Consider the following 24,761-nt stretch of genomic DNA (forward strand, 5'->3'; position numbering starts at 1 on the left):
ACCTACTTTTAAAAACCAGCGTCTTTCAGAGAAACTCCATTCATTAGTGCATATCTCTTACAATTTCCCAGATAGCTTGATTGAAACACACATTGAAAACATTCAGCTGTTAGACAGAAGGCCTGTGACACTTTGGAAAGGCATGTTTTGTCTCTTATAACCGATGTTCTCCTGCAGGGCTGATGAGTGGGTGTTGAAGGGCATCTCTGGCTACATTTATGGTCTGTACCTGAAGAAGACCTTTGGAGTCAATGAATACCGGCACTGGATTAAAGAGGTAGCTGCTTTGCTTTCAACTGTTACTACTGAATTGTATTAAGAGCCACAGAATTGTAGGGAAAAAAAGATAAAATCTCCCTCTGATGTAAAAGCTTATAACCAGTTGGAGCTCCAATAACCCACTTGTTTTCTGTATGAATGTAAGGAAATAATTTCAGACCGTTTTTCTTGGCTAAACTTATGTGTTTTTGTCTCATCTTTAAACCGGATGAGTCGTTTGGTTAGAAAACGATGCATCAAGTTCAACCAAAGTTCTGCTGCCATAATCAGCTCAAAGAGCAGAAACATATTCAGTATTTTTTTTTCTTAAAAAGTTAACAGAGGCCTGCAGAGTCTGAGAAAAACTCAAAACAGTTGAGACTCGACTTGGACCTGAAGTTTTATTGCATTTCAGAGTGGAAAAAATAAACAATGGACAATGTTGGACTTTTGAACTTTCAGGACCACTTTAGCTTTTGCTGTAGATTGCAAGTGGAAATCATAGCAAACAGTCCCTTGACATATTCTAAACAAATATTAAGCCCTTGTTAAATTCAGCTCTTTCTATCAGACTTGAAGGTATTTAAATAACGTAGATCTTTGACAAAAATGTAATTGTGATAAACATATTTTTCAAAATGTTCTTTTCTGTGTTTGTCAGGAGCTGGACCGGATTGTGGAGTATGAATTGAAGATGGGGGGTGTTCTGTTGCACCCCACCTTCAGTGGAGGCAAAGAAAAGGACAAGTAGGGACTTAATTTGTATAAATCGTGTTTCGGCTGTTGCTGAACGTTTCCACCTAGGATGTTTTTTGTTTAATTTATGAATTTTCAATATGGCGATCTGAAAGTCTGATTGTTTATGGAGATCATGCTTCGTGATTCAGGGCTGCCAGAGTGCAGCTATGGTCTGAGGATGCAGATCTCTGCCCACTGTAACAGTAGAGTCCACAATGTGATTAAAACTGTGAAACCAGGCTAATACAGAACTAATCTGACATGTTGCAAAGTGGTTATGGTCTAAATATTTGCATTCCAGCTCCAACTGAATGGAATATTTAGTATTTAGGAAAAAAAAGACTTTTATTTAGACTTTCTCCTGAAAACCACACAAAGAAAGGCCACATCAAAGCGCACGCAGGGTATGTGCACAGTCCCTCCCCCGGACTGTGCACAGCGTAAAAAGAGCTTGCAGGGTTCAACTGATGGGATAAATGTTTTCTTAATTTAGGAATTTACCGTTCCTAAATTATTGTTAAAATGTCTAATTTACGTGTAAAACAAAATAACTTATTTTAAACTGTCCTGAATATAAAAACCTGGAAAACTGAGATGTTTGGTTTGAGACAATGAAATATTTTCTTTAACATTTCTAGGACAACATGCAGTTTTACATTCCAAGCTTACCAATTTAAGCATGTTGATTGTTGATTAATCACAATGTTCATTCAATTCTTTAATGGAATGACAGCACATACTCAATTAGTATGTTTTTTGTAGGTTTTATACTAAAAACATATCAAGTTATGTGTCACTACCACCATCCATCACAATAGATATTGGGATATGAATTTTGTGCTATATCACACATCCTTAGTGAACCCTCGGTAAAACGAATCTGTGTGAATAAGGCTTTACTCTGTAAATCATTGTGATGTTCAGAAAACGAACCCAGTACCTGGAGGAAGCCACCTGTTGCATCCTAGCTGACCCACCTTCTCCGTTTTCAGCCCCACTCCCCACCTTCACTTCTCCATCAAGCACCCCCACACCCTGTCCTGGGAGTACTTCAAGATGTTCCAGTGTAAGGCTCACCTGGTTATGAGGCTGATTGAAAACAGAATCAGCATGGAGTTCATGTTACAGGTATGACACTGCCATCACATCACACTCCAGACTTCTACTTTCCCCTTTTAAGCCGGAGTTGTTCTCCTGTAGGTGTTTAACAAACTCCTGAGCCTGGCCAGCACAGCTTCGTCTCAGAAATACCAGAGCCACATGTGGAGCCAGATGCTTCTGTCGACGCACGCCTTCCTCAAATCCATCTCCAACGTCTCTGGCAAAGACATCGGGCCTCTGATCAAGCAGTGGGTGTATCCTTCCTCATGCTGGGATTCAACCTCATCCGTTTGTCACAACAAAGACAATTATCAAGATATGTTGCTGCTGAAAAACAAAGCTTCTTTGTTAAATGCAAAGCAAACATGCTCTTGTTGCATCACCTCTCAAATTACAATCAAGTGTTTTTTCTTTTTCCATGTTAGAAAAAGTTTCTCAGATTTTTGGAGTTAGTGTCTGTGCACACGTCGAGCCCCTTAACTCTTCATGTGCAGAGATCAGAGCGGGGTTGTGAAATTCTTTGGCAGCTTTGCTTTCAACAGGAAGAGGAATGTGCTGGAGCTGGAGATCCGCCAGGACTACACGTCCTCTGGAACTCAGAAATACGTGGTGAGCAACACAACCGCTCAGCCTGCAGAACACACACACACGTTCTACACACCGTTATGCTCACATTAACAGTGACCCGGTGGCTTCTTCTATAGGTTTACATCAGTGAAATTGACTTGGTTTCTTTAAAGAGACTGAAGCCTGAATCAGGTCCAGATATCAGGTGTTGTGTGTTTGTCTGCAGGGACCCATCAAGGTGACGGTCCAGGAGCTGGACGGCTCGTTCAACCACACACTGCAGATAGAGGAGAACAGTCTGAAACATGACATCCCCTGCCATTCAAAGAGCAGACGGTGAGCTACACTAAAACGCACAAATCAGATTTACAAAAATCAGAATCAGAATTACAAAATGACAAAATTAAATCAGAATTATGAACATAAATTTGCTTAATGGAAACATCACATTTATCTTGTGAGCAAACGTATTAACTCATGATTTTAACTGAATTTCTTACTTAACACTGTGATTTCAATTTTTTTTTAGCAGAATATCAACAATATTTTGCACACATTAGTAATGGAAACTTGGCTACTGTCATCACTTTTTTGCTGTTTCAGCATTTAAATCAGTAAGGAGCAGCATTAGCTTAAAGGCAAATAAGTTATTTATAATTCTGCCAAATGTGGACAAATTTTAATGTTTTTTGTTTCTTGTTTTGTGCCAAAATTTTATTTTCTATTTCTTTTTGGGAAACGTGTTGCTTTTTGCTGGTATAAAGCTTTTTTTGGTGACATTTCCAGAAACAAGAAGAAGAAGATTCCTCTGATGAATGGAGAGGAAGTTGACATGGATCTGTCGGCAATGGAGTAAGTGCTTCAACTCTTTTAAAAGAATTTCCTGTAAGAAGCATTGGCCTGGTTGTGTATTTTCACCTCTCCATGGACTCCTCCGCAGCGCCGACTCTCCACTGCTGTGGATTCGGATAGATCCAGACATGTCCATCCTGAGGAAAGTGGAGTTTGAGCAGGCCGACTTCATGTGGCAGTATCAGCTGCGCTACGAGAGGGATGTGGTAGCACAGGTAGGCTGGGAATTGATCAGGGTCCGTCTCCTGGCAACAGGCGTCTGTCTCTGGACGTTTGCTTGGACAAATAAGTTCTTCAAAACGATGAACGCTGATTTTGTTGGCAGGAGGTTTTTCTGTCTTCTGTAAATTTAGGACACCTAACCCTAGGCTACAGGCTTCTGTCTGAAGGCCTCAGATAGCTTTTTGAATGTCACCCTGGGTTTCACCCTTTAAACAAGACAAACCTTCTTCAGAGGGTGGAGTATTAGTGTTAAAATCATGTATCTGATGTGATACATGTGATAAAATATTCCTCACTAGAAAGTAGGCCTGCCACGATTACAATAATAAATTGTTCCGGAAGTTATTTTGATAAACGGTAATAATGTTGTTTTCTAAGTAGTAGATAATGGCGTAATAATGCAAGAACACATTCTTGAATATCAATAAACATAGAAAAATAAATATGTAAACCAACAAAAATAGCAAAAGAAAATTTATTATGTGGTCTCTGAAAACTAAATTGTCCTTCATAAAAGTCTAGTTGAGACCAGAACACCAAACATCCAGTGTTTGGTAGAAAGAGACAAAAGAGAAAAACAATAAATCATCAAATTTGAAATGATTGAGTTTGTTTGAATTTCTCATCTGGTTAATAGATCTACTACTTATTGCAACAGGCCTGTTACAAAGTGTATTTCTTAGGCTCCATTTTACAAACATTCTCTGCTTATAATTGAGCTGTTATTCCGTGAAGTAATCTCAAATTTCAAGGGACAGAGAAATGAATTTCTGGTTAATCCTGCTAGGAATCTGTCCAGTAAAAAAAACTGATGATGTGTCACTTATGATAGACATGTCCTGCAGAAGCACGTCTTCCTTCAGAGGAAGAAAAGTTTCTGTTGATGGTGACCAGCAGTTGGGATTCTCCACATATCCAACCAAGTGCATGGTGCTCCAGAGGCTAATTACATCCACATAGGTTCCCATAGCAACACTCACACTGTATTAAACGTAATTCAGATTTTCTGCTGGTAACTACCTAATTACAGGATGATACTGAATGATTCAAATGATTCTGTTCCCTGCAGAATGCTGTCAAACATACAAACAGTCTGCCAATATTCTCTCGTCTTTGTTCCTTAAATGACAAGCTTTCATTTAGATGGCTACCTCATCTTCTTTGTTTTGCAGGAGGAAGCCATCACAGCACTGGAAAAATTCCCAACTCCCGCCTCCAGATTGGCTCTGACTGACATCCTGGAGCAAGAGCAATGTTTCTACAAAGTCCGCATGCAGGCCTGCTTCTGCTTAGCTAAGGTTGGTCTCTCTTCACTCTCTTCATGATCAGGAAAACTGGAAGATTGTTGTTTTGTGGAGGCACCAGCTGGAGCTGCTATTTTTATGTGGAATTGCTCACAGTAAAGCCTTCCTAGATAGAGAATGGCTCCCAGATAAACAGCAGGTTTGTTTAAGCAGCAAGCTCTGCTTACCCTGGTCACATCAGTTCTAGTTATCACAGCAGTTCACTGAGATGAGCGCACTTCTTTTTCACCAGCCTGGGTGAGACAGGTGAGTAACCTTGATGATGCACCATGCTCTAAAATTCTAAAAGAAAGCGAGAGATAAAAGAACATAAAATTTAAATTTAAAATCTGAAACAAATCATTCTAACTAATCAATCAATTGATGTTCCTCTTTTTTTTTCTTTTAAGAAAAGCTTCCATCAATTAATACATTTTTAATGTAATCAAGTCTTTTTTTAATGTTGATTCTATGAACTCAGGGTTTTGTCCAAATGGGACAGGAGAAAGTTGGTCCATTTGAAAGCGTTGTGGTGTGTAACGGGGTTGATGCTCGACGCGCACTGATAAATCTGTCCCAATTTCCTTACATGTGAAACTAGGGCTGGGTGCTATGGCTTTACAAAAAATTAATTGTACCAAATTCAATTTTAATCTTTTTTTATTCGCTTTTTTTCTTAAAAAGAAATGGCAAATGGACAGAAAATATTTTCAAAAAGGGGCTTTATTTCAATCATCCCTTCTGTGAGCTGTGGAACACACTCGTCAAAACAAGATGGCGGACCTTGGTGGGACTGACATCATCAGAATGTCAGAGTGACATCATCAAGTATGAAGACCCCAGGAGTGTACTGCTGGAAAAGATCCAGATTTCCCTTGAATTAAATTTTCAAAACCAGACAAGTTGATAATTTGTTCAAATGGATTTGTCACCCAGCCCTACTTCATGCTGATCTGATCAACTGTTAGAAAGATCTGAACATCGGCCTCTGTCCCATTTGCTCTGCCATGAGAGAGGCTGACTGGCAGCGCCACCCACCAGGTCATGACGGCACATAGTTGATGACTTTGTTGCTCTGTTTAGCAACTTCTCAGACAAAAAGATATTGGTACATGGAAAAATTGGAATCGGTGCAGGCCTACCTAATACCAATGAAGACTAGCACTGTAGTGTTTTCCTGTGTGTTCAGATATATTCCTGATCACGGATGAATTTCTTTGCCATTTCCAACATGCATCTTTCTGTGTTTTTTTTTTTTTAATGTGCCGCCTTTTGGCTAATCATTTATTCCTCTCCACATTTTTCTTCTCAACTGAAAGTGATCCAAGCCAATCAGAGGTTCTGCCAGGTTCATTAGAGAATTAACATGTGCCATACTTCACTGTGTGGTGAGCCTGGCTGACTCACGGTGGATTCAGAAATGAGAGAAAGCTGAAAAACGAGAACAAAGAGGTTCAGTTTGTAGCTTCAGAGACTGACTGGACTCACACACATTTTTTACACATTTTCACTTTTAAATGTCTCTGTAAAGGCCACCTCTTAAAGTGAATGTTTGGTTCCAGTAATATTGTGAAAGAGGTTACAGTTGAAAACCCAGAAGGGCCACCCATCAGTTTATCTCTTGCTGCTCTGAATAATCCCATCATGTGGCTGCAGGAAATTCTCCATTCTCTGGATTTGGGCTTGGATTTCCATCCTACAGGTTCCACCTGAACCAATATTTTCACAGCACAATAAACTAACTGAGTGGAGGTTCAAATGGACATCTCACGAAACCCCGACAGACTGCGTTGTAATGCTCTTATGACACACACACTGGCTCGACCAGCGAGCTCAACACACTCTGTCATGTACATAAACACGTTTGCACTCTTAACGTTGACCCAGGCTCACCACAAAGTGAAGTCTGATGCACTGTCATGAACTTGGCTGCTCTCTGATGGGCCTGGATCACGTTGAGTTGTGAGCAACGATTAGAAAATGTGGAGATGAATAAGCAATTAGAAAAACGCTGACGTGGAGAAGAAAAAGGCCAAGCGTGATCAGCCGTGTTGGTGAATATATCTGAAATCAAACCGCTGCTGCCGCCTCGCTTTATTTTTCCAACTAAAAACAACATCCCGTGTCAGTGACCCCAGCCCCATATTAGCACATTTACATAAATTCCCTAATATCCTGTTGGAGCAACCGCTGGGCTGCAAACCCACGAGCTGTTTAATTTGTGGGCCAGTTCTCACCACAGCAACCAGAACGCACAGAAAGCCCATTGTTGCAAGAGTCCCAACATTTTTCACCTTTGGTTTCTGTGGCACACAAAGCAAAGTGTTTTCGGATTTCAGCTTTCATCGTCCTGTCTCAAGTTTGTGTCTGCAAGAACATTGTTTCCAGTTCCTGTTTAGGTTTAATGCTGCAGCTGACCTGAACTCCTACTGACCGAGCTGACTGGTCTCACTCTAACAATGCAGATCGCCAACTCCATGGTGAGCACCTGGCAGGGTCCACCCGCCATGAAGTCGCTCTTCACCAGAATGTTCTGCTGCAAGAGTTGCCCCAACATCGTCAGGACCAACAACTTCATCAACTTCCAGAGCTACTTCCTACAGAAGGTACAAACTAAACTACCTGTACCTAAACAGGTAGTTTAGTTTGATTGTTGAAATAATCGTCAACTAATTTACTAATCGATTAATGGTTAACTGGACTATGCAGATTTTAAAAGGGCAATTTGCTGAAAGAACAACAGATTCAGAGCAGTAATTCAGCCAAAACTGTATACAAATATATACATTTTGCATTTAGGATATAGAAAAAAAACCTTTGTGTGCAAATATGTTTTATGAGCTTCATCTTGTTCATATTTTGTTAATAAAGAAGTCTCTTATTAAACACCTTTTGATATCTAGCATAAAGGCCTGATCTTTCCACATGTTGATGTTAGAAGTATTTGTAGCTCACTAAAGGATTGCTATTGTTGCATTTTAGGCAATAAATAGTTTATTTTCTTATTTTAAAAATAATAAAATTATTAGTTTATTTGCATTGTCTTATATATTTCTAATATTGTGTAAAATAACTTTAATTGGTTAGATGAAAAATCTGCAGAGTGTGGCAGTTTTTTAAAAAACTGATTAATCGTCAGAAGAATTATTAAAATAATGGTTAACTCTGAGCTAAACACAGTGTTTGGTTTCTTCATCTCCAGTTTTCCATTATTCCACTTAGCCTGATTATCAGTATCTGATTGATTTCTGTTTCTCCATTTACTTCAAAGACTTCTAACATGCTATGTATGTCGCGTCATTCATGTCAGACGATGCCGGTTGCCATGGCGCTACTCAGAGATGTGCAGAACCTCTGTCCCAAAGATGTCCTCAACTTCATACTCGACCTCATCAAGTACAACGACAACCGAAAAAACAAAGTAAACACTTCCTCTTTAAGTGACTGGGCAAATACAAAGGCACACCACACCAGCCAGAAGTTAGTTTGTGGAAAACATATGTAAACATTTAGCCATAAAACACATAGACATTTGTGATTGTAAAATGTGATTAAGTGCCAGCAGTTACATAATTTATTAATTTTCTGGTCATTATCCAGTTTTTACATTAACAGATAAGATGACATTCATATAGCAGAAGTTTCAGGCGTATAGTTCTGGAACGGAGGTTTTGGTCTCTACGTTAAACACATCCTACTCTGACCTGATTATTCAAAGCAATGCTTGAGCCAGTGTGAGCATTCATTTTCCATACATCACCACCGTAAATCATAGCCAGCAGAGCCAGGAAGAACAAAGCAGTATCTGAACAGCATGAGAATCTCTTTCTGTTCCTCTCAACCTGCCTCCAGTTTTCAGATAACTACTACCGGGCCGATCTGATCGAGGCCCTGACCAACTCCCTCACTCCAGCCATCAGCATCAACAACGAGGTGCGAACGGTGGACAACTTAAATCCCGACGTCCGGCTCATCCTGGAGGAGATCACACGCTTCCTGAACATGGAGAAGCTGCTGCCGAGTTTCAGGAATACCATCACTGTTAGGTACAGAGAGGAGACGGTCACTAGTCTTCATGGTTTCGCCTGGCAGCGCTGCATCTCAGTTTACAGAACAGAGAAAGAAAATAATTATATATATACACACATAAAATTTTCCTAGAAAAAAAATATGTCTTCGAATAATGAGGAAGAAAAGTTGTTTTAGCAAGATCTGATGTGACTACCTCAGTCTGTGAGATTCATTCTGTGAGGTGGACTCAGTGGTTTGTACAAATTAATGCTACTGATAATATAATAATTTGATGCTGATGTGTTAAAAAGATGAATTATTAAGTATTAGCTCTAAAATTGATACCAAAGTAAAACTTCACAAGATGGTCAACATTCCCCATTAAAATTTTTTGTTATTTTTTATTTTGGTATTCTCATAAAATTACTACTTCATTCAAATATTATGAATCTATTCAAGTAATATCATTACTTTATCTTGTAATTAAAATAAAAAATATATATCTTTCCCTAATATTCCATCATAGAGTTGAACTAAATTCTGAATCCAAATAAACAGAAGCTATAAACCACAGGGTTTCTAAAGTTCATTGATGAAAATAATCCTTACTTTCCAAAAATTGAATCTTCAAAACCCAAGAATTTTCTCATTTAATGAAGTTGATGTATCACCCAGCCCCACTCATTTGTTTTGAATAAAACATTAAAGCTTAGACTTTGTGACAGTTGTGGATGTAATGTCTCTGCAGCTGTCTGAGAGCTATCCGCCAGCTTCAGAAGAACGGCCACATTCCCAGTGACCCGTCTCTCTTCAAGGCCTACGCTGAGTACGGACACTTCATAGACGTTCGTGTTTCCGCTCTGGAAGCTTTGGTCGACTACACAAGAGGTAGGAAGTCACGGACGCCTTGCTGGTTCCTGGCATTTTTCTGAAAGTTGTTGATGCAGATCTTGAAAAGCTGAGGTGTCTCTTCTGTGTCTCATCAGCAGCTTTACCAGGTAAACCTCATTACTGCTGTGTTGGAGCCTCGTTGGCTTTCAGAAGTGCCTTAAATTTCAGTAATGTGCAAAAAACCATTCTTCAGAGATTCTAATGAAAATGGCTCCACTGTAACCATGAAGGGATGCACATGTCTAATAAATCTCCTCTAATATCCTCCAGGTTGTTTGTCAGAGGAATGTTTGAAATAATATAATAAAGGTGTATGTATGTCCAAAAGCTGAAATGGCAAAGGAAAAAAAAAAATGTTACTAGTGAAAGCTCATTGAAAGTTCCACACCGTCAGCAGTACTAGCGGAACAAGTCAGCATTGGGCAGGCGGGGCTAATGACCGGGCCCTAAATACCCAAGGGCTTAGGGTTAGGGTTAGGCGCAACCATTAGTCAACCATGCCTGGGGCAATGTATATAACCCTACATATATCGTGCCACACCTAGTCACATTTAGCATATTAACCTGTGGTCCGCTTCACCCTGATGATCATGCTGGGTGGAAAACTGACTTTGATTTAAGATTTAATTTGGCTTCTAGACTTTTTTTTATTTAAAAGGTCCTTATGATTAAAGATTAAAGAGGAACCATGATGCAGCATGGCTTCAATTCCTCACCGTCTCCCATCCAGGTAGTTTTTATACGGCAGCTTCAGGCCTGGTTTTGTGCGTATGCCACCTTTATAAATGAGACCGCTGATCTTTTGAGTGAGCGCAAACATGTGCTTTTGGAACAAGGCCAGTCCGAGCTAGCATGTCCTTCCATTCCTGCTGCTCAGTTCTCTCCCTGCTGTGTCTACATGATTACTGTTTGTTTTCTTGCTGCAGTTGAACGGAGCTCAGCAGACCTGCAGTGGCTGCTTGACATGGTCCAGAGTGACCCTGTCCACTATGTCAGGTCAGCACACAGTGTGACTCTCACAACTTAGAACAAAAGCATCTTTATACTGTAGGTCAATAGTTGTACAATGCAATGTCAATGTAATGAATATCTGTGTAGTGAAGCATGAGAATATGAAATTATATCGGTCTCAAGTTTGGTATAAACCTTTCTGTCTAAAGGTTCAATTATTTTTTGTACGGTGTGAATATATGAAATATTTTTATTCTAAGAATCATAATATTAATACTTTATTTGAAATGTACATGATCTAGTCACTAGTAGAATGAATACATAAAGTATTAGTGATAATACCAATATAAAAGTGATATGATATCTAACTACTTTAGATATTTAGGTTTTCTTTAACTGATAAAAATCTTTTTTTTTTTTTTTTAGCACGACGCTTACCATTAACAAATCTGAACTTTAGGATTTTTTGTCACTTTGGCTTTTATATCAGAAGTAATCAGCTGACAGACTAACACACACACTCTTGTTTTCCTCTCCAACCAGACACGAGATTCTGGGCATGCTCTGTAAGAACCCACCGTTCACCAAGTCAGCAGACTCTGGTCTGTGCAATGAAGCTCTGGTCGATCAGCTCTGGAAACTTATGAATTCAGGTGAGGCAAACACACACACACACACCCCTCCAAGATTAAAGACAAATGGAATAACTGAGATCTTAGTGGAGCTCAGTTTAAAGTCAGTCTTTTGGTGACCAGTGATGCCAGTAATGCCTTACTCCAATATGATCACTTTTTTGCAGTTCCAAGTAATCTTATGATTTACTGCCTCCAAACCAGTCATAATATTAAAGTTATCCTAGTGACTGTGGGTTATTATTTTGTGCTAGTGACTTAAGTTTCATCTAGTTTCAAAAATACAACTTCATCAAATTTAAGTTTAATTTATATAAAGCTATGTTAGGAATAAAATGGCTTGTTGTTAGCAGTATCTACATTTTCAAAATTTGAATGGCTCTTTGTAGTGAACGGATGCTGAAAGTTCCATTTACTGACTACTTGTTAAAGGATTAATCGGTGATCCCACATCAGATTATTTTTTCAAAGTAACTGTGACAACACTGTTGGTGACAGACTCAAGTTATAATAAAGACTGAGTGAGTAGAAAAGGCCAGTTCTGTCTTTGGGTGGTGAGGTGCAACTTTAACACCAGCTAGCATAAATGCTAGCTGGATCAGACACTTTGTTGTCGCCTTGGCTTGACCTCATGACCTGTGTACGGGCTGAGTTAGTACACCTGAGGCAATGAGCGAGGCAGTCACAAAGCCGAGTGGGTGAATTGGTGTGACATGGTGCTAGCAGAACATAAACTCGCCACAGTACTGTCTCTGGATGTGGAAGACTTGCTGCCTTGTGAAGAAACTGAGGCAGATTAAAGAGATAGCATGTCACACACTGATAAAAAGACTTCATGCAAGCTGATGACAAACTCAAATAGAATCAGCCTTTAGAGTCCATGTATGGTTAACCCACAGCTACAATTGTTCAGCAGGATGTCACTGCACTGATGCATGTTCAGTATTTTAGCTGGGTTTAAAGGACCTGACTTTAAAAACTTGCAACTGCTACCTCTCTGTGTTTTTAGCGTCTCTGTAACATAATAGTAATGATAATGATCAGTTGGGTTTGGACATAGGGCTCTTTGGCTTCTTTTTCACTAATACAACAAATTAGGACTGAGCTTTTCCCTCCACTCGTTTGGTGTAGAATCTGACCACAGCAGGCTGATTCTACCACACGTAGAGTAAATAACACGTATAGAGGTTCAGTTACTGCATGCTCAGTTTCTTTACTCAAAAACCGCTTAAACTGTGCATGTAGCAGAACCAAGAAACTTTTTTTTTTCAGAACATATTGCCTGGGTCAGAATGTGTACACAGCAGCCTGTCATCAGAGAAGATGAACTGCAAACAAATGTATATCTTGTTCTCTTTACAAAGAAGAGGATAGGGTTAGCAAATTTATGGCGATATTGTTGTCTTTAATTTCAGAGCATAGTTCCTGAAATTAAATAGTTAGAAGAACCTAGTCTAATTTTAACAGGCTCTTTCACTCATTAAAACTCCTTCTCACGGTCTCTGAATGGTGTGGACCTTTCAGTTCTTGAGGTTGCATGATGCACAGTGGCTTTAGAAATGACTAAAACCTCAATTAGGGTTTGTGGTTGTAAAGTAGATTTCACAAGTTTGCACATCTTTCTTAAAGAGCTAGGCTTTCCTGCTATGAAAAAATCATAAAAAAAACCACAAAAAAGCATTTTTCCAGATTCTGCTGAAAAATAAAAACTTCTGTTAGAGGGGAAATGTCAAGAGTACAAAAAGTGGAAAACACAGTTGCTTAAATGCTACACTTTGATTTACTACTTTGCTGAACCACCTTTCAATCCATTTACTGCATTTAGTTCTCCTGGGTACACACCCAGCATTACTTTTACAATTTTTACAAATGTATACATTTTCCAATGATAAATCAAATGTCAATTATTGCACCACTTAAGTCGACATTATGTTGGCGTATCTCTGTTAGATTCATTCTGATTTAATCCGTTTTCTGGTTGAGGAATAGGTGATTATTCCCCCTGGTCTGGCATACTGCAAGAATGTTGCTAAAAGTTTTGAAACTTTTTGGATGGTTGATATGATACATAAACATAGCAACTAGATGTGAAAAGCCGATTGACATCTTAAAAGCTCAAATAACACCTGTACTACATCCAACTCCGTTCATTTGATTGAGCGGTGTGGAAGCAGAGAAACATCTGAAACATGCTGGACTCAGCAGTCACAACAGAGCACAGAGTTAGCTGTGGTGACTGTTAACTCTGCTAAAGAGTTAGCTTTATATGTTTCATAGCCAATATATAAAGTAGTGGCACAACAATCGAAGAGCAATGCAGCCAGTCAGCACTGAAGTTTCTCCTACCTAACATTTATGCCTTAGCAAGAACTTTTGTTATGATTTGATGTCCATTTCTTCATTTAAGGGCTTCCAACACATTTGAGAAAAGTTTAGGTTGGGACCATTTGGAATTAGTGATGTGATTGTCAAGCTTATTTGTTTTACACATTGCAGCAACAAGGCAGTTCAAAATGCTTCATGTCATAAAACCAAAGTACAGAAACCAGTTATGAAATAAGTAACAAATATTAAATCAAATGCCATCATTAAAATCAAGAATAATCATAATCAGATATGTTGATATTTTAGTATTGTTGATATTTTAGTAAGTGGATTTAGAATTTCTAATAATTGGAATTTTTAAACTAAGAAAAATAAATTCTTGTGAGATTTTCTTTGGTAGCATGAACTTTTTAAAGTTATGCTTCTGGAATATCTTGAATGAGGAAAAGGTAAACTGTGAGTTAATCTAAATATATTTTTTAAAATCCCTGGTCACATCTGGTGGAAAGACTGACCCACCGTTATCTGCAGCTTTGGCTAAGGCTTCATGGATGATGTGCAGGCAGTGTAGCCTAATCTCTTTTTTACGACAAAAACTGAGCTAAGCATGCTGATGTGTTCTCAGACCAACACTAACACAGCCACCCACTTAGAAAGCTGTGTACTGTCAGACTGTTGAAGCCTTCATTATTTATGCACATCCTCCTGTTTGGTGTTTGGTTTTTTTTCTCACATCGCTCTTGTTCTTTGTGGGAACAGCAGCATCCAAATAACAGGGCTCACATTAAATAAGCTTCCTGTCTCTGTCTGCTGTTATTATATGCTGTGTTCTGTCAGTCAGGCCTTTGGTCGGCTCTCTGGTTCACGTCTCCTTCCTTCCATTGTGTCCTCCAGTTTCATTATTTCTTTTCCTTCCAGGGGGTCCTGTGTACCTTTCAGCTAAGCTAACCAGGTCATCCAGTGGTAGAGTGCCAACCCAAATACCCACCACCTCAAAAGCCAAATACCAGTATATGTTCACAGTTTCAGTTTCCCTCCAGCCCCTGGGTTCTTGTTGCTGCGTCTGATTTACAAGTGGAGGAGGATGGGCTGAGTTATTTATGATGATTACTTCCAGTGGACGGCTGTTTGTTGGCCAGCTCGGTGTGGGGAGCTGCACGGCTCTGCTGCCAGTTTAAATACGTAGTGACCATTGTGGTCAGCTTGAATAGCGTGTAATGAGAGCGTGCTGGTTGTTCTGCTCCCCCCTGCTGTATTAAACACTCTGACAGGATGATGTTTCACCAACTGAAGGTCAGTCCTGTGAGCATTTTCAGTTGCTGCTGCCGATTTATTGCCCCCATGCTCTGCAGCCACAGTCTGTCCCCACCCCCATTGTTCGGCGCCGGGCCGTTTGGGTCAGCTTCAGCATGGCTTATTTAGCCCCAACCCAACTACTCAAATGACTCCTAACTTGGACCAGTTGGTTCTGCTGCCATGGAGGGTCCATTATCTTGCTTTCCATTGCCTCTGTGGGGCTGTTTAATAAAAATGTGTGGCCAGGATGCATTCATGTACAGAAACACAGTAAATGTGAGGGCCAAAGTGCTGATAGGTTTTCCAGATGGATGCACAGCTAGTTCAACTGATCAACGAAGGATGCACACCACCAACGTAGCTCATTTAACCATGATAGGAAAATGTCGCTGGTAATCAGAACTAACCAATTTTCAGCCTTAGCCACACTGAGCAGGCTGGAAACTCAAAAGTAGAATCTTTTCTGATCCTTAAAAGCACCATGTGTAATACTCTATGGGACAATGCTTTTCGGTGTAGATCCTGTAATTGAATGAAGTCCTAAAGTTCAGGATTCCTGAAAGAGACTCGCAGGAAGTGCAGCGATGAATGAAGCTATTTAAAAACCCAAACGCATCCCTGCTGTTCATTTAGTCTACGAAAGACTGAGACTTTCAGTTCAGTTCAAAGCTACTTTATTTTTCCTAACGGAAAATTTATGATCATAAACTCATATCATGAAAGTATCGTCAGAGTGTTGTTGAAGATGGTGATGCTGCAATGGCCTCTGACTGAAGACTGCTACTGTATGATGGTCTCATGACTGTTACGAGAGCTCAGTGTCCAGGCAGCAGAGATGATATTCCTCAGTAATGTGACTTGGAAGATACCATCAGCTGTCAGCAAGGTCTGCTAATCCACCTCCTCTGCTTTTGCTGCTCCTTTTTAATTCTGGCTGGCTGTGTAGTTAGAAAGTCGGGCAGAGAGACGTTGGAGTTGCGATATGATCCTTGTCCGTTCTAATGGGTGGAAGAGTTGCTTTGAACTTCCTCCTCCTCTCTGCATACACAGACGCCTCCTTTTCAACTCCTCTAGGATCTGGGGTCGTAGTTCAGGGGTTTTTGAGATATTAATCAGCTGCTCCCAGTTGTAAAAGAAAAAAAAATTATCATGATGTCATCTGCTCCATTTGAGCCTTCAGCCCCCGTCATGGAAGAGTATGGATTTAAAAATATTTGTTGAAATCTCACTGTTGAGGGGATCTACACTCTGCAGGTTATACATACAGAAACTGCTGCTGTAGTAATGCTAACCAACCTTTTTTTTTATCTATGGAACTCTCAATTGTTTTCTTTTCAAATATTGGTATTACATTTGCAGCTTTCTTTTACGCACAGTTTGATCAGTTTCATCTTATTTTCATATAAATAATGGCCAGCAACAGCAGAAAGGCTGCAGAGAAAATTGAAATACTGTTCTTCTGTATCCCAGGTACGGCTCATGACTGGCGGCTGCGCTGCGATGCCGTCAACCTCTACTACACGCTGTTCGGCCTCACCCGGCCGTCCTGCCTGCCGCTGCCGGAGCTGGGCCTGGTGCTCAACCTGAAGGAGAAGAAGGCTGTCCTCAACCCCACCATCAAGCCTGAGCTCGGAGTCGGCGTCGTCATGGACACGCCAGCCAGCATAGGCATCCATGGCGTGGGGATTAGCTATGCAGCTGTGAGTAGCTGCTGTTTGTTTCTGGGCTGTCGGTACATTCAGAGCATTGATGTTCAGTTAAACAGGAAACAGGACAAATGATGTCACTGTATAGGTTTTGTTATACTGTGTTGTGTTCTTCAGAATAATGAACTGGAAACCATATAAAAGCTAAAGTAGCTGATGCTGAGGAAAGTGCATATGTGTGTGTGTGTGTGTATCTTTGAGGTGGACGAAGAGCCAGATCCTGTCTCATTAGGGGTGTGTGGTGTGGGCCAGCCCCCTCTGGGCCTGAAGAGGAAGGCTGAGACCCCTTTGGGTTCCCCCCCGGAGCCGGGGCAGATTCTGCAGCACCAGGAGGATGATGGGAGAGCTGGACGCTACAAGATCAGGGTTAGCTCATCCTCTGTTCTTAAACCAGCTGCTGCTTTCGGGCTCAGTGAGGACACAACTCCTGAAAACTATGATCCAAATCACTCCCTGCACAACATTCACTTGGATTTTTTTATTCCTTTAAAGAGTAAAAATATTCAAATCTCTTTTACTTATAATTATACAACAAAATTAGGCTTTCTTGTCCAAAAAACCTCCAACAATAAATAACTCTTTTAATGTCAAATGGAAATTGTTTTCCACAAAATAATGTGTATATAAAGATATATTTTTTTAAGTTACATATGTCAGCTTTCAAGGTCATTATCAATAAAAGCTGATTTATGAAGGTAGAAGAACAAAATGAAACTTGATCTGAGCAGAAACATAGAAGACTAATGCATAGAATGTGCTCCATCCCAGATTCTCTGCTTTAGTCTGATGGATGGAGGCTGAATGATCAGTTCTGTGTTGCAGTTCAACACCATGGAGGAGGAAGACATTGACATGGAGACGGTCCATGACAGTCAGGCCTTCATCCACCACCAGCTCAACCTGTTGGAGAGACCTTCCACTCCAGGTAGGAGCGTGATCCATGACCATGCATGATGTCACTTCCTCTGCTGAGCTTCATCTTCCTCACCTGCTCAGGTAAAGAGCCGCCGCTGGTGGAGCAGTCCCTGCTGTCCACGCCCGCCACGCTTGCTCCGCCGTTCTCCAAGGAAACGGCCTCATTGTCCTTCAAGCACAGCGGTGACCACGCCCACCACCACCACCATCACCACCATGAGCACAAGAAGAAGAAGAAGAAGCACAAGCACAAACACAAGCATAAGCACAAACATGAGAGCAAGGACAAGGAGAAGGAGAAGGACCGGGACAGGGACAGGGACAGGGACAACTCGTACGCCTACAGCAACAGCCCGGCCAGCGGCAGGTCCCTGCGTTCGCCCTCGCTGTCCGACTGAACATCTGGACCCCTTTTGGCTCCCAAGTGCCAGCAGTTTGCTAAGGATCGTTTGCAGGCATGTGTGTGACAGGCGCCAACACACACATGTGTGTGTCCACGTTTGTGTTCACGTGTGGCGCAGCTGCTTCAGTAGAATCAGATGAAACATGAGCTAAGCTGAGGCTGATGTGTCAAACAGTTGAACCCTCCAACATCCAACATCCTACACACACACACACGCCCACACACCATCTTAGCTGACCTCAGAGTCTCTTCCTCCCAAGCGGAGCCACCACTCTGGTGAACCTCAACCCAAACCTCAGCCAGCGGCTCCTGAGGTCAAATAGAACATGGAACGGGCTCCTGGGGGTCCATATCACTGACTGCTCTGTGCCGCCATGGGCTTTGTTTTAATGCCTCCGATTCCCTGTTGCCCTCAATGATTTAAGAAACTGTTGTGTTTTAACAAGTCGGTTCCAGTACCGCAGCGGCTCTCTGCGGCTGGTTTTCTATAAGCAGAATAATCAACGTTTTTCCTCATGTTCTCTGCAGCAACAATAAAAGCTTTCAGAGAAGAGCGGATATCCCAGAGATCGTCACAAACAGTCACTGTGCTGCCAGCCACAGCTTTGCTGCCCACTCTCTGTTTCAGCTGGTAGAGCGTGTTGTAGCAGAAAGTCTGAAACTAGCTTTGGTTCTACAGAGGAACACGGTTCTGGTTTTAAACTGACCAAAACACAGCAGGTAAAATCTATATGCAGCTTTGGTTTTAATTGTTCTGACTTTGGAGTTTTGGTTCAAAATTGTTGGAAGGAAAATAAATTCTCTTTTTATTCTTGGGAAGTCGTTTGTTCTATTGAGACTGGCCCAATGCACAATGTTCTTTTTTTAAAATTGTCTCTTGATTTTTCCCTCCATCGGCTCTGGCTGATTGGAAAGTTACTGAAAAGCACTGAAAACTCAGTTTTTCCTTTTAATAAATCCAAACCAAAAATGTATATATTCCTCTTTCTTTCAAACACACCAACAAGCATCACCTTTAATCATCTCTAATATTCTGATCAAGGTTTTAGAGTCTTTGATGCATAAATGTATGTCAGTTTAGCTTCCTGTTGCATTTTAAATCTACTTCCTGTGTGGTGGAACCTGCAACATGTTACAACCAGTATATATTACTAAATTAAAACAAAGATTGCACAGATTAGTTTGTATATATTCCAAGTTTGAATGAGCAGGAAAAGCCTTCTCAGCACATCTCTTCATTTTAACCCAAGTAATCATGTTGGAAGCCGAGTATAGAGCTTTTGGTTCCATTTTGGATTAAATAAATCATGAAATTCACCTGCTCGTCCAAGTTCCAGCAAAACAGAACTTAAAATGAACAAAATTATACGGTTTGTCCATGTACAGTACAATGTCTGCACTCTGTAGTCGTTTGCGGCTCCTTTTGTATGAATTACTACATCAGTGCAGCACAGCATTCTGAGGCACTAATAAAATCCACAGCATACAGTGCATCGTTATCAGATTCATTATGAAAGATCTGAACATCCATCTGGATTTTCCTTAGCAGAGGCAACAGGTCTGATTCCATTGGAAAGTCACTGAATGGATGATCATGTTTCTGTTAAACCCAAACTGATGGAGGAGCAGCTTCTTGTTCCTTAGACAACCATGATGGAAAAGTCGTTCTGTGTGAATTCATTTCAGAACGGTCGAATTATTGAACATAGGGAGATTGCTGAATCTACTGGATTATCAGCTGTTCAATGATTTATGAAAAACTTTTATGGGGGAAATGAGGTCAGAAAGGTCAAGATAAACCAATAAAATATGATGTGATGAACAGTATTCCATCCCTTAAAGATATATATATACAGTATATATATGATTTTTTTTGTCTCACTTTAATATTTTAGACCATCAAGCAAATTTTCATAAAACAAAGATAAACTGAGTAAAAACAAAACAGTTTTCAAATGATAATCATGAACCAAAACACTCAAAAACAACCTGGGTTTACATGAAAAATATATCAATCCCCAACTTCTTAAATGATTAATTAACTGATGAAACTTTATTTTTTTTGTTCAGTTTCATCAGACACACCTGATTACTGCCAGTCCAGCAGAATCAAAAAATCACATAAGTAGAAATCTCTGACAACAGGAAATACAGTATACAAAAAGAAAATCTCAGACAGTAACACATCTAAAGAAATTAACAGATGAGAAACAATAACAGCTATCAGTCTGGAAAGGGTTACGGAATCATTTCAAAGGTTTTAGGATTCCAGAGAACTACAGCGGCCGTCGATATGCGCACATGGAGAACATATGGAATAATGCAAACATTTCCTAGAAGTGGCTGACTTACTGAAACTAGTCCAAGAGCTCTTCATCGCCTCCTTCAGGAGAACGACTGCAGGCTCCACCACTTCAGTTAAGGCCAGAGTTCATGGATTAACAAGAAGGAACAGAAACTGGGAAAAAATGGCCTTCATGAGAAAGTTCCAGGATCAGAACCACTGCTGACCCAAAAGAACACAAAGACGTGGAAACATCTGAATGGCTCACAACTTATGAGTCATAAGACTTCAAAAATATTGGGAAAATATTCTGTGGACACAAGAACATCATACCTGCTCTTAAACATGGTGGTGGCAGTGTGATGGTATGGGACTGCTTTTCTGCTGAAGGTTCTTGCCGACTTGCTGTAATTGATTGGAAACATGAATTCCACTCCTTAGTAGATCCAGAAAGAGAACGTGTGAGACTCATCTGGGTTCTGCAGCCAGTCGATGATAGAAAACCAACCAGTTAGTCCAGATCAGAATTTAATCTTAATTGAAATATTTTTTTGTGGGAAAAGAATGTGTAAATCATTGTAGATCCAAAACGTCATGCCAGTTTTGTAATAATTTATTTGAACTGACAAAGATTGTATCTAAAATGATTTGGGGAGCTCTTTGTTAGAAAACTCTTGCTGTTTATAGCCAAGTTTTAATAATGTACATGAAAGTAGATTTAGGTGCATCAAAATCTGGGCTAGTGCATCAGTGAATGGATAGATGTGGTCTGGTTTAAAAGGAACGCAGACAGCTTGATTATTAAAAGATGAATGCTTTGTGATTATCTAGAGAAGATGTGGGAGTTTTATCCTGATTGAAAACAACAGTCTCCATCTGCTTCAACCACCAACCAACAAATTTGTGGGACAAATTTGTTTGATACTGGCGACGCAAACGGCCCGCAGGCCGCACTTTGGACACTGTGGGCCAGGCCTAAATTTAACAGAGAGCCTGGTTTCCAGAAGCTGTCCATCATATTTGACAGCCTGAGCTGTTTGGTAGAGACTGTCCCTCAGACCTGCAGACAGCTGCTTTACTGTTTTACTGGTTCTGGACTCAGTGGAGCTCAACGCAAACTCACACTTTCAAATTTTCAACAGATTTCTTCCGCTTTGCAGGTTTGCTGTTCCCTGAGTTGTTCTGGCTTATAATGTAAAAAATGTAAAATTCTGACAGTGTGAAATCAGTGGGACATGAACCATTTTACATAGAAGCGTATAATCAAGGATGGGGCCCATTGGCACCCCATTCCCCCCATAACCTCCAGCTCAGCCAGGAGCCCCTCCTTCACACCCAAACCAATAGGATTCCGGTCCGCTCCTCCGGCCCCTCCCTCCGGTTCTATTTAAGTGCCCTCCTCCTCAGTGGTCCTTGGCTCCTGAAGTGTCTTGGACCCTCAGCTCAGGACTGCTGTCAGGGGGAAGCATGTTGCTGCAGAAACTGGTACGGTAAGACATGCTGCTGCTTCGCTCTGCCTGGGTTTGGCATATTTACTCTGCTTTCTCATTTCCAGCTGCAGAACCAATCTGGATGTGTGTGTGTCAGTTGCAAGCTTCTTGCATGTGGGTGGTCCCTACTGCCCGGGGTGTGTGTGGGGTCTGAAGGGGTGCAGGAGCAGCCTCCTGCAGCGGGAGCAGTCAGCTTGCATTTTGCCTTGCAGTTAGAAGTTAAACAGCTGAAGTGTGAGAGTGTGTTGTAATGCCAGGCTGGTTGCTGTTCCCTCAGTGTGTGTGGATGCTGTCGGTGCTGTGCAGCTCGGACCTGTGTTGGGGCTTTGTCTCCGGCCGGCCCAAGCGCTCAGGAGAGGACGGGACCGCAGCCAGAATGGAGAGTGAGTACACTGTGACTTTGGCCTTGAGCTCCGTGTGTGTGTGTGTGTATAGAACGGATTCTCCTCAGGGATCATGTCATTGAAAAGTTTCCTTCCTGCTGCCTGTTAATGAGCTGCATGTGGCTGTGGGCCCCATCATTACGATGAAGGAAAGGAGGACATCAGCATGAGATGACAACACAGGGACAGTTTTTAATCATAGCTGTTAATAAAACAGCCTCAGCTCTTAGAAAGCCCTAATTGAACTGATCTTCTGTATATTTTCATATACAGCTGTGAAAAGTATTCCCCCCCTTAAAGATTTTAATGTTTCAGATCAAGAGTCGCATTTACAAGGATGTGGGCTCCTGGGCTGTAGCCAGGTTTTATGACCTTTCTACAAAAGACAAATTATATATACTATTATTACTATATCATACTAATTCTATAATACATTAGCAAGTAGTAGTATTGATGTATTAATGCATAATAGCAATAGCTTCAAGTTGTTCCCCCCAAAATGCAGATAACTTCCTAATTTTCAATTCTTGAATATTGTTTATATTCATCAAAATCCCAAGATTTTTAAACAATTTGCCTATGACTTTGATATAAAGTACAATGCAAAGCACATATTCTAAGTCTTGGGCCCAGTTCAAATCATATGGAGACGTTAGTACCAGACAAACATAACCAGAGAGAACAAATGCAATTTTTGAATGGTGATTTTATTAAAGGAAGAGTAAAACATGGAGGTAGATAGTGAAACAGAATTACTTTCTGGTTCCCGATGAATGAAAACATAAATTTGGATATTTCTCCATTCATGACTTTAAACTTATGCACAGTAGGGTTGTGGTGCAGAACAGTTATCCAAAGTACAACATCAAGTCCACCTCTGAATTCATCAAAACACAAATAAAAGAAAGTTTCTGAGTGACCTAGTCAAAGTCCAGTCTCTAACTGAGATGCTTTATGACCTTTAGCACGTTGTTCATTCTCAGAAACTGAATTAAAACTAATAGTCTTAAATGACAATACTGAAGAACCCAGAAGAACAGCATGGTGGGTCTGGTTGCTCAGCAGTGTCAGTCCAGATTTGCTCCATTAAAGATGAAAACAAAAATATCACTGCTGCATAACGGGCTATAAAGAATTACAGTAACGACAGGCAGCAAGGTGTCGCCTTGAGTATAAGCTGATATAGACAGTGGACGTAATAATGTGGTTGTAGGTGTGTGTGCATAGGAGTGTGTGTGTACATGGTGAGAAGTGAAGGTAGAGGCTGTCTGAAGTTCAAGATGTTAAAGGGTTGCCGTAGGGACCCTCAGTCTCAATGTGGAGGTGCAGGTGAACAAGAAACGGAGACACAACATTGACTCTGGGGGCACCGAGGGCCAAAACCTAAGGGACCTACACTGCTCCCCCCAAAATTATTATTATCATTATTATTTATATGTACAACTTACATGAATGACCACGTAAGAAAATAAGATGTAAGAGTTATTAGTTTGTATGTTTTATGTAGGCGGTTTTCGAGTCCCTCAAAATTAGAAGTGTGCTAATACCATACCAGGACATTGTGTTGACATACTATTCTTCTGAAAAATGAATAAATACATTAAAAATAACGTCTAATCATATTTCTGCTGGTTTCAGCTTGGACTGAAGACGTGCAATGAAAAGCTGGCACTAGCCAGGCAGAGAGGCTCCCTGCTGTGTCTAAGTTTGGTGGCAATAGGCTAAAACTAACATGGTTTTCTATGTAGCTATAAAAACACAAAAATCTCAGTCGGTAATCCTTCGTGTGTGAAGGAAAAATGTCCATGAAACCTGAGGTGGAGGATTATTCCTTTGGCTTGATCATGTCAGAAATGATAGAAATCAAGTTTGTGGTTTGAAAGCATGAACTGAGAATAGCACAGAGGCTGAGCAGGTGGTGCTCAGCCTGCTGGGAAATGATGTTCTAGCAGCTATTGAACATGTGAAGAGCTGTGCAGCAGAAAACACACATGAAGCAAAAACAACAAGATCCCTTCAGATTTCTGCAGCTTCTTTCAACTGGAATCAAACGCAACATGAACATGTTTCAGACAGAGAACTTAAGTTTTCTTTGTATTATTTTGTGTTAAGATGAGGTTGAAGGACATTCTGTAACATTATCTACACACTGCTGCTTAATGATTAATTTGATTAATTCGTGTAAGTAAAGTTGGAGCTGACTGTAATCTTAAAACGTCACAGCTGCTGCTTTCTGAAACAAGCTTTTTTTAGTTTGAATGTTGGATCAACATAATATATGTTCCTCTTATATATATATGTATATAAATATAAATAAATATATATAAAAATATTTATTTTTTTAAAATATTATGTTTAAGGAAGTTAAGTCAAGTTTTGTAGAGCACATTTCAGAAACAAGGCCGTTCAAAGTGCTCTACATAAAACTGTAACCAATTATGAAGGAAGTAATA

At 40.4% G+C, this 24,761-nt stretch overlaps 2 protein-coding genes across 7 annotated transcripts in view; both read left to right on the forward strand.

The window, feature by feature from the left end:
• Window positions 1–19,125, forward strand: part of taf2 (TAF2 RNA polymerase II, TATA box binding protein (TBP)-associated factor) — a 29,641-nt gene extending 10,516 nt beyond the window's left edge. The window contains exons 9-27 of the mRNA XM_032558867.1: window positions 178–277; window positions 920–1,005; window positions 1,989–2,124; window positions 2,197–2,351; window positions 2,592–2,706; window positions 2,891–3,000; window positions 3,451–3,516; window positions 3,605–3,731; window positions 4,911–5,036; window positions 7,487–7,627; window positions 8,332–8,442; window positions 8,874–9,067; window positions 9,781–9,920; window positions 10,850–10,919; window positions 11,418–11,527; window positions 16,598–16,827; window positions 17,035–17,199; window positions 17,656–17,758; window positions 17,830–19,125. Of these exons, the coding sequence (XP_032414758.1) occupies window positions 178–277; window positions 920–1,005; window positions 1,989–2,124; window positions 2,197–2,351; window positions 2,592–2,706; window positions 2,891–3,000; window positions 3,451–3,516; window positions 3,605–3,731; window positions 4,911–5,036; window positions 7,487–7,627; window positions 8,332–8,442; window positions 8,874–9,067; window positions 9,781–9,920; window positions 10,850–10,919; window positions 11,418–11,527; window positions 16,598–16,827; window positions 17,035–17,199; window positions 17,656–17,758; window positions 17,830–18,146 (2,602 nt within the window). The 3' untranslated portion in view covers window positions 18,147–19,125. The remainder of the gene's footprint in view (window positions 1–177; window positions 278–919; window positions 1,006–1,988; window positions 2,125–2,196; window positions 2,352–2,591; window positions 2,707–2,890; window positions 3,001–3,450; window positions 3,517–3,604; window positions 3,732–4,910; window positions 5,037–7,486; window positions 7,628–8,331; window positions 8,443–8,873; window positions 9,068–9,780; window positions 9,921–10,849; window positions 10,920–11,417; window positions 11,528–16,597; window positions 16,828–17,034; window positions 17,200–17,655; window positions 17,759–17,829) is intronic.
• Window positions 19,126–21,842: 2,717 nt separating this feature from the next.
• Window positions 21,843–24,761, forward strand: part of enpp2 (ectonucleotide pyrophosphatase/phosphodiesterase 2) — a 28,016-nt gene continuing 25,097 nt past the window's right edge. For 5 of the 6 annotated variants that reach the window (XM_032558872.1, XM_032558871.1, XM_032558874.1 and 2 more), the window contains exons 1-2: window positions 21,843–21,920; window positions 22,203–22,308. In XM_032558872.1, the coding sequence (XP_032414763.1) occupies window positions 21,903–21,920; window positions 22,203–22,308 (124 nt within the window). In that variant the 5' untranslated portion in view covers window positions 21,843–21,902. Of the gene's footprint in view, window positions 21,921–22,160; window positions 22,309–24,761 lie in introns of those variants that run through there. The other variant, XM_032558873.1, reaches the window with a different exon arrangement.

This window comes from Xiphophorus hellerii, chromosome 3, assembly GCF_003331165.1.
Source record: "Xiphophorus hellerii strain 12219 chromosome 3, Xiphophorus_hellerii-4.1, whole genome shotgun sequence".
In the NCBI taxonomy this organism is placed as follows: domain Eukaryota; kingdom Metazoa; phylum Chordata; class Actinopteri; order Cyprinodontiformes; family Poeciliidae; genus Xiphophorus; species Xiphophorus hellerii.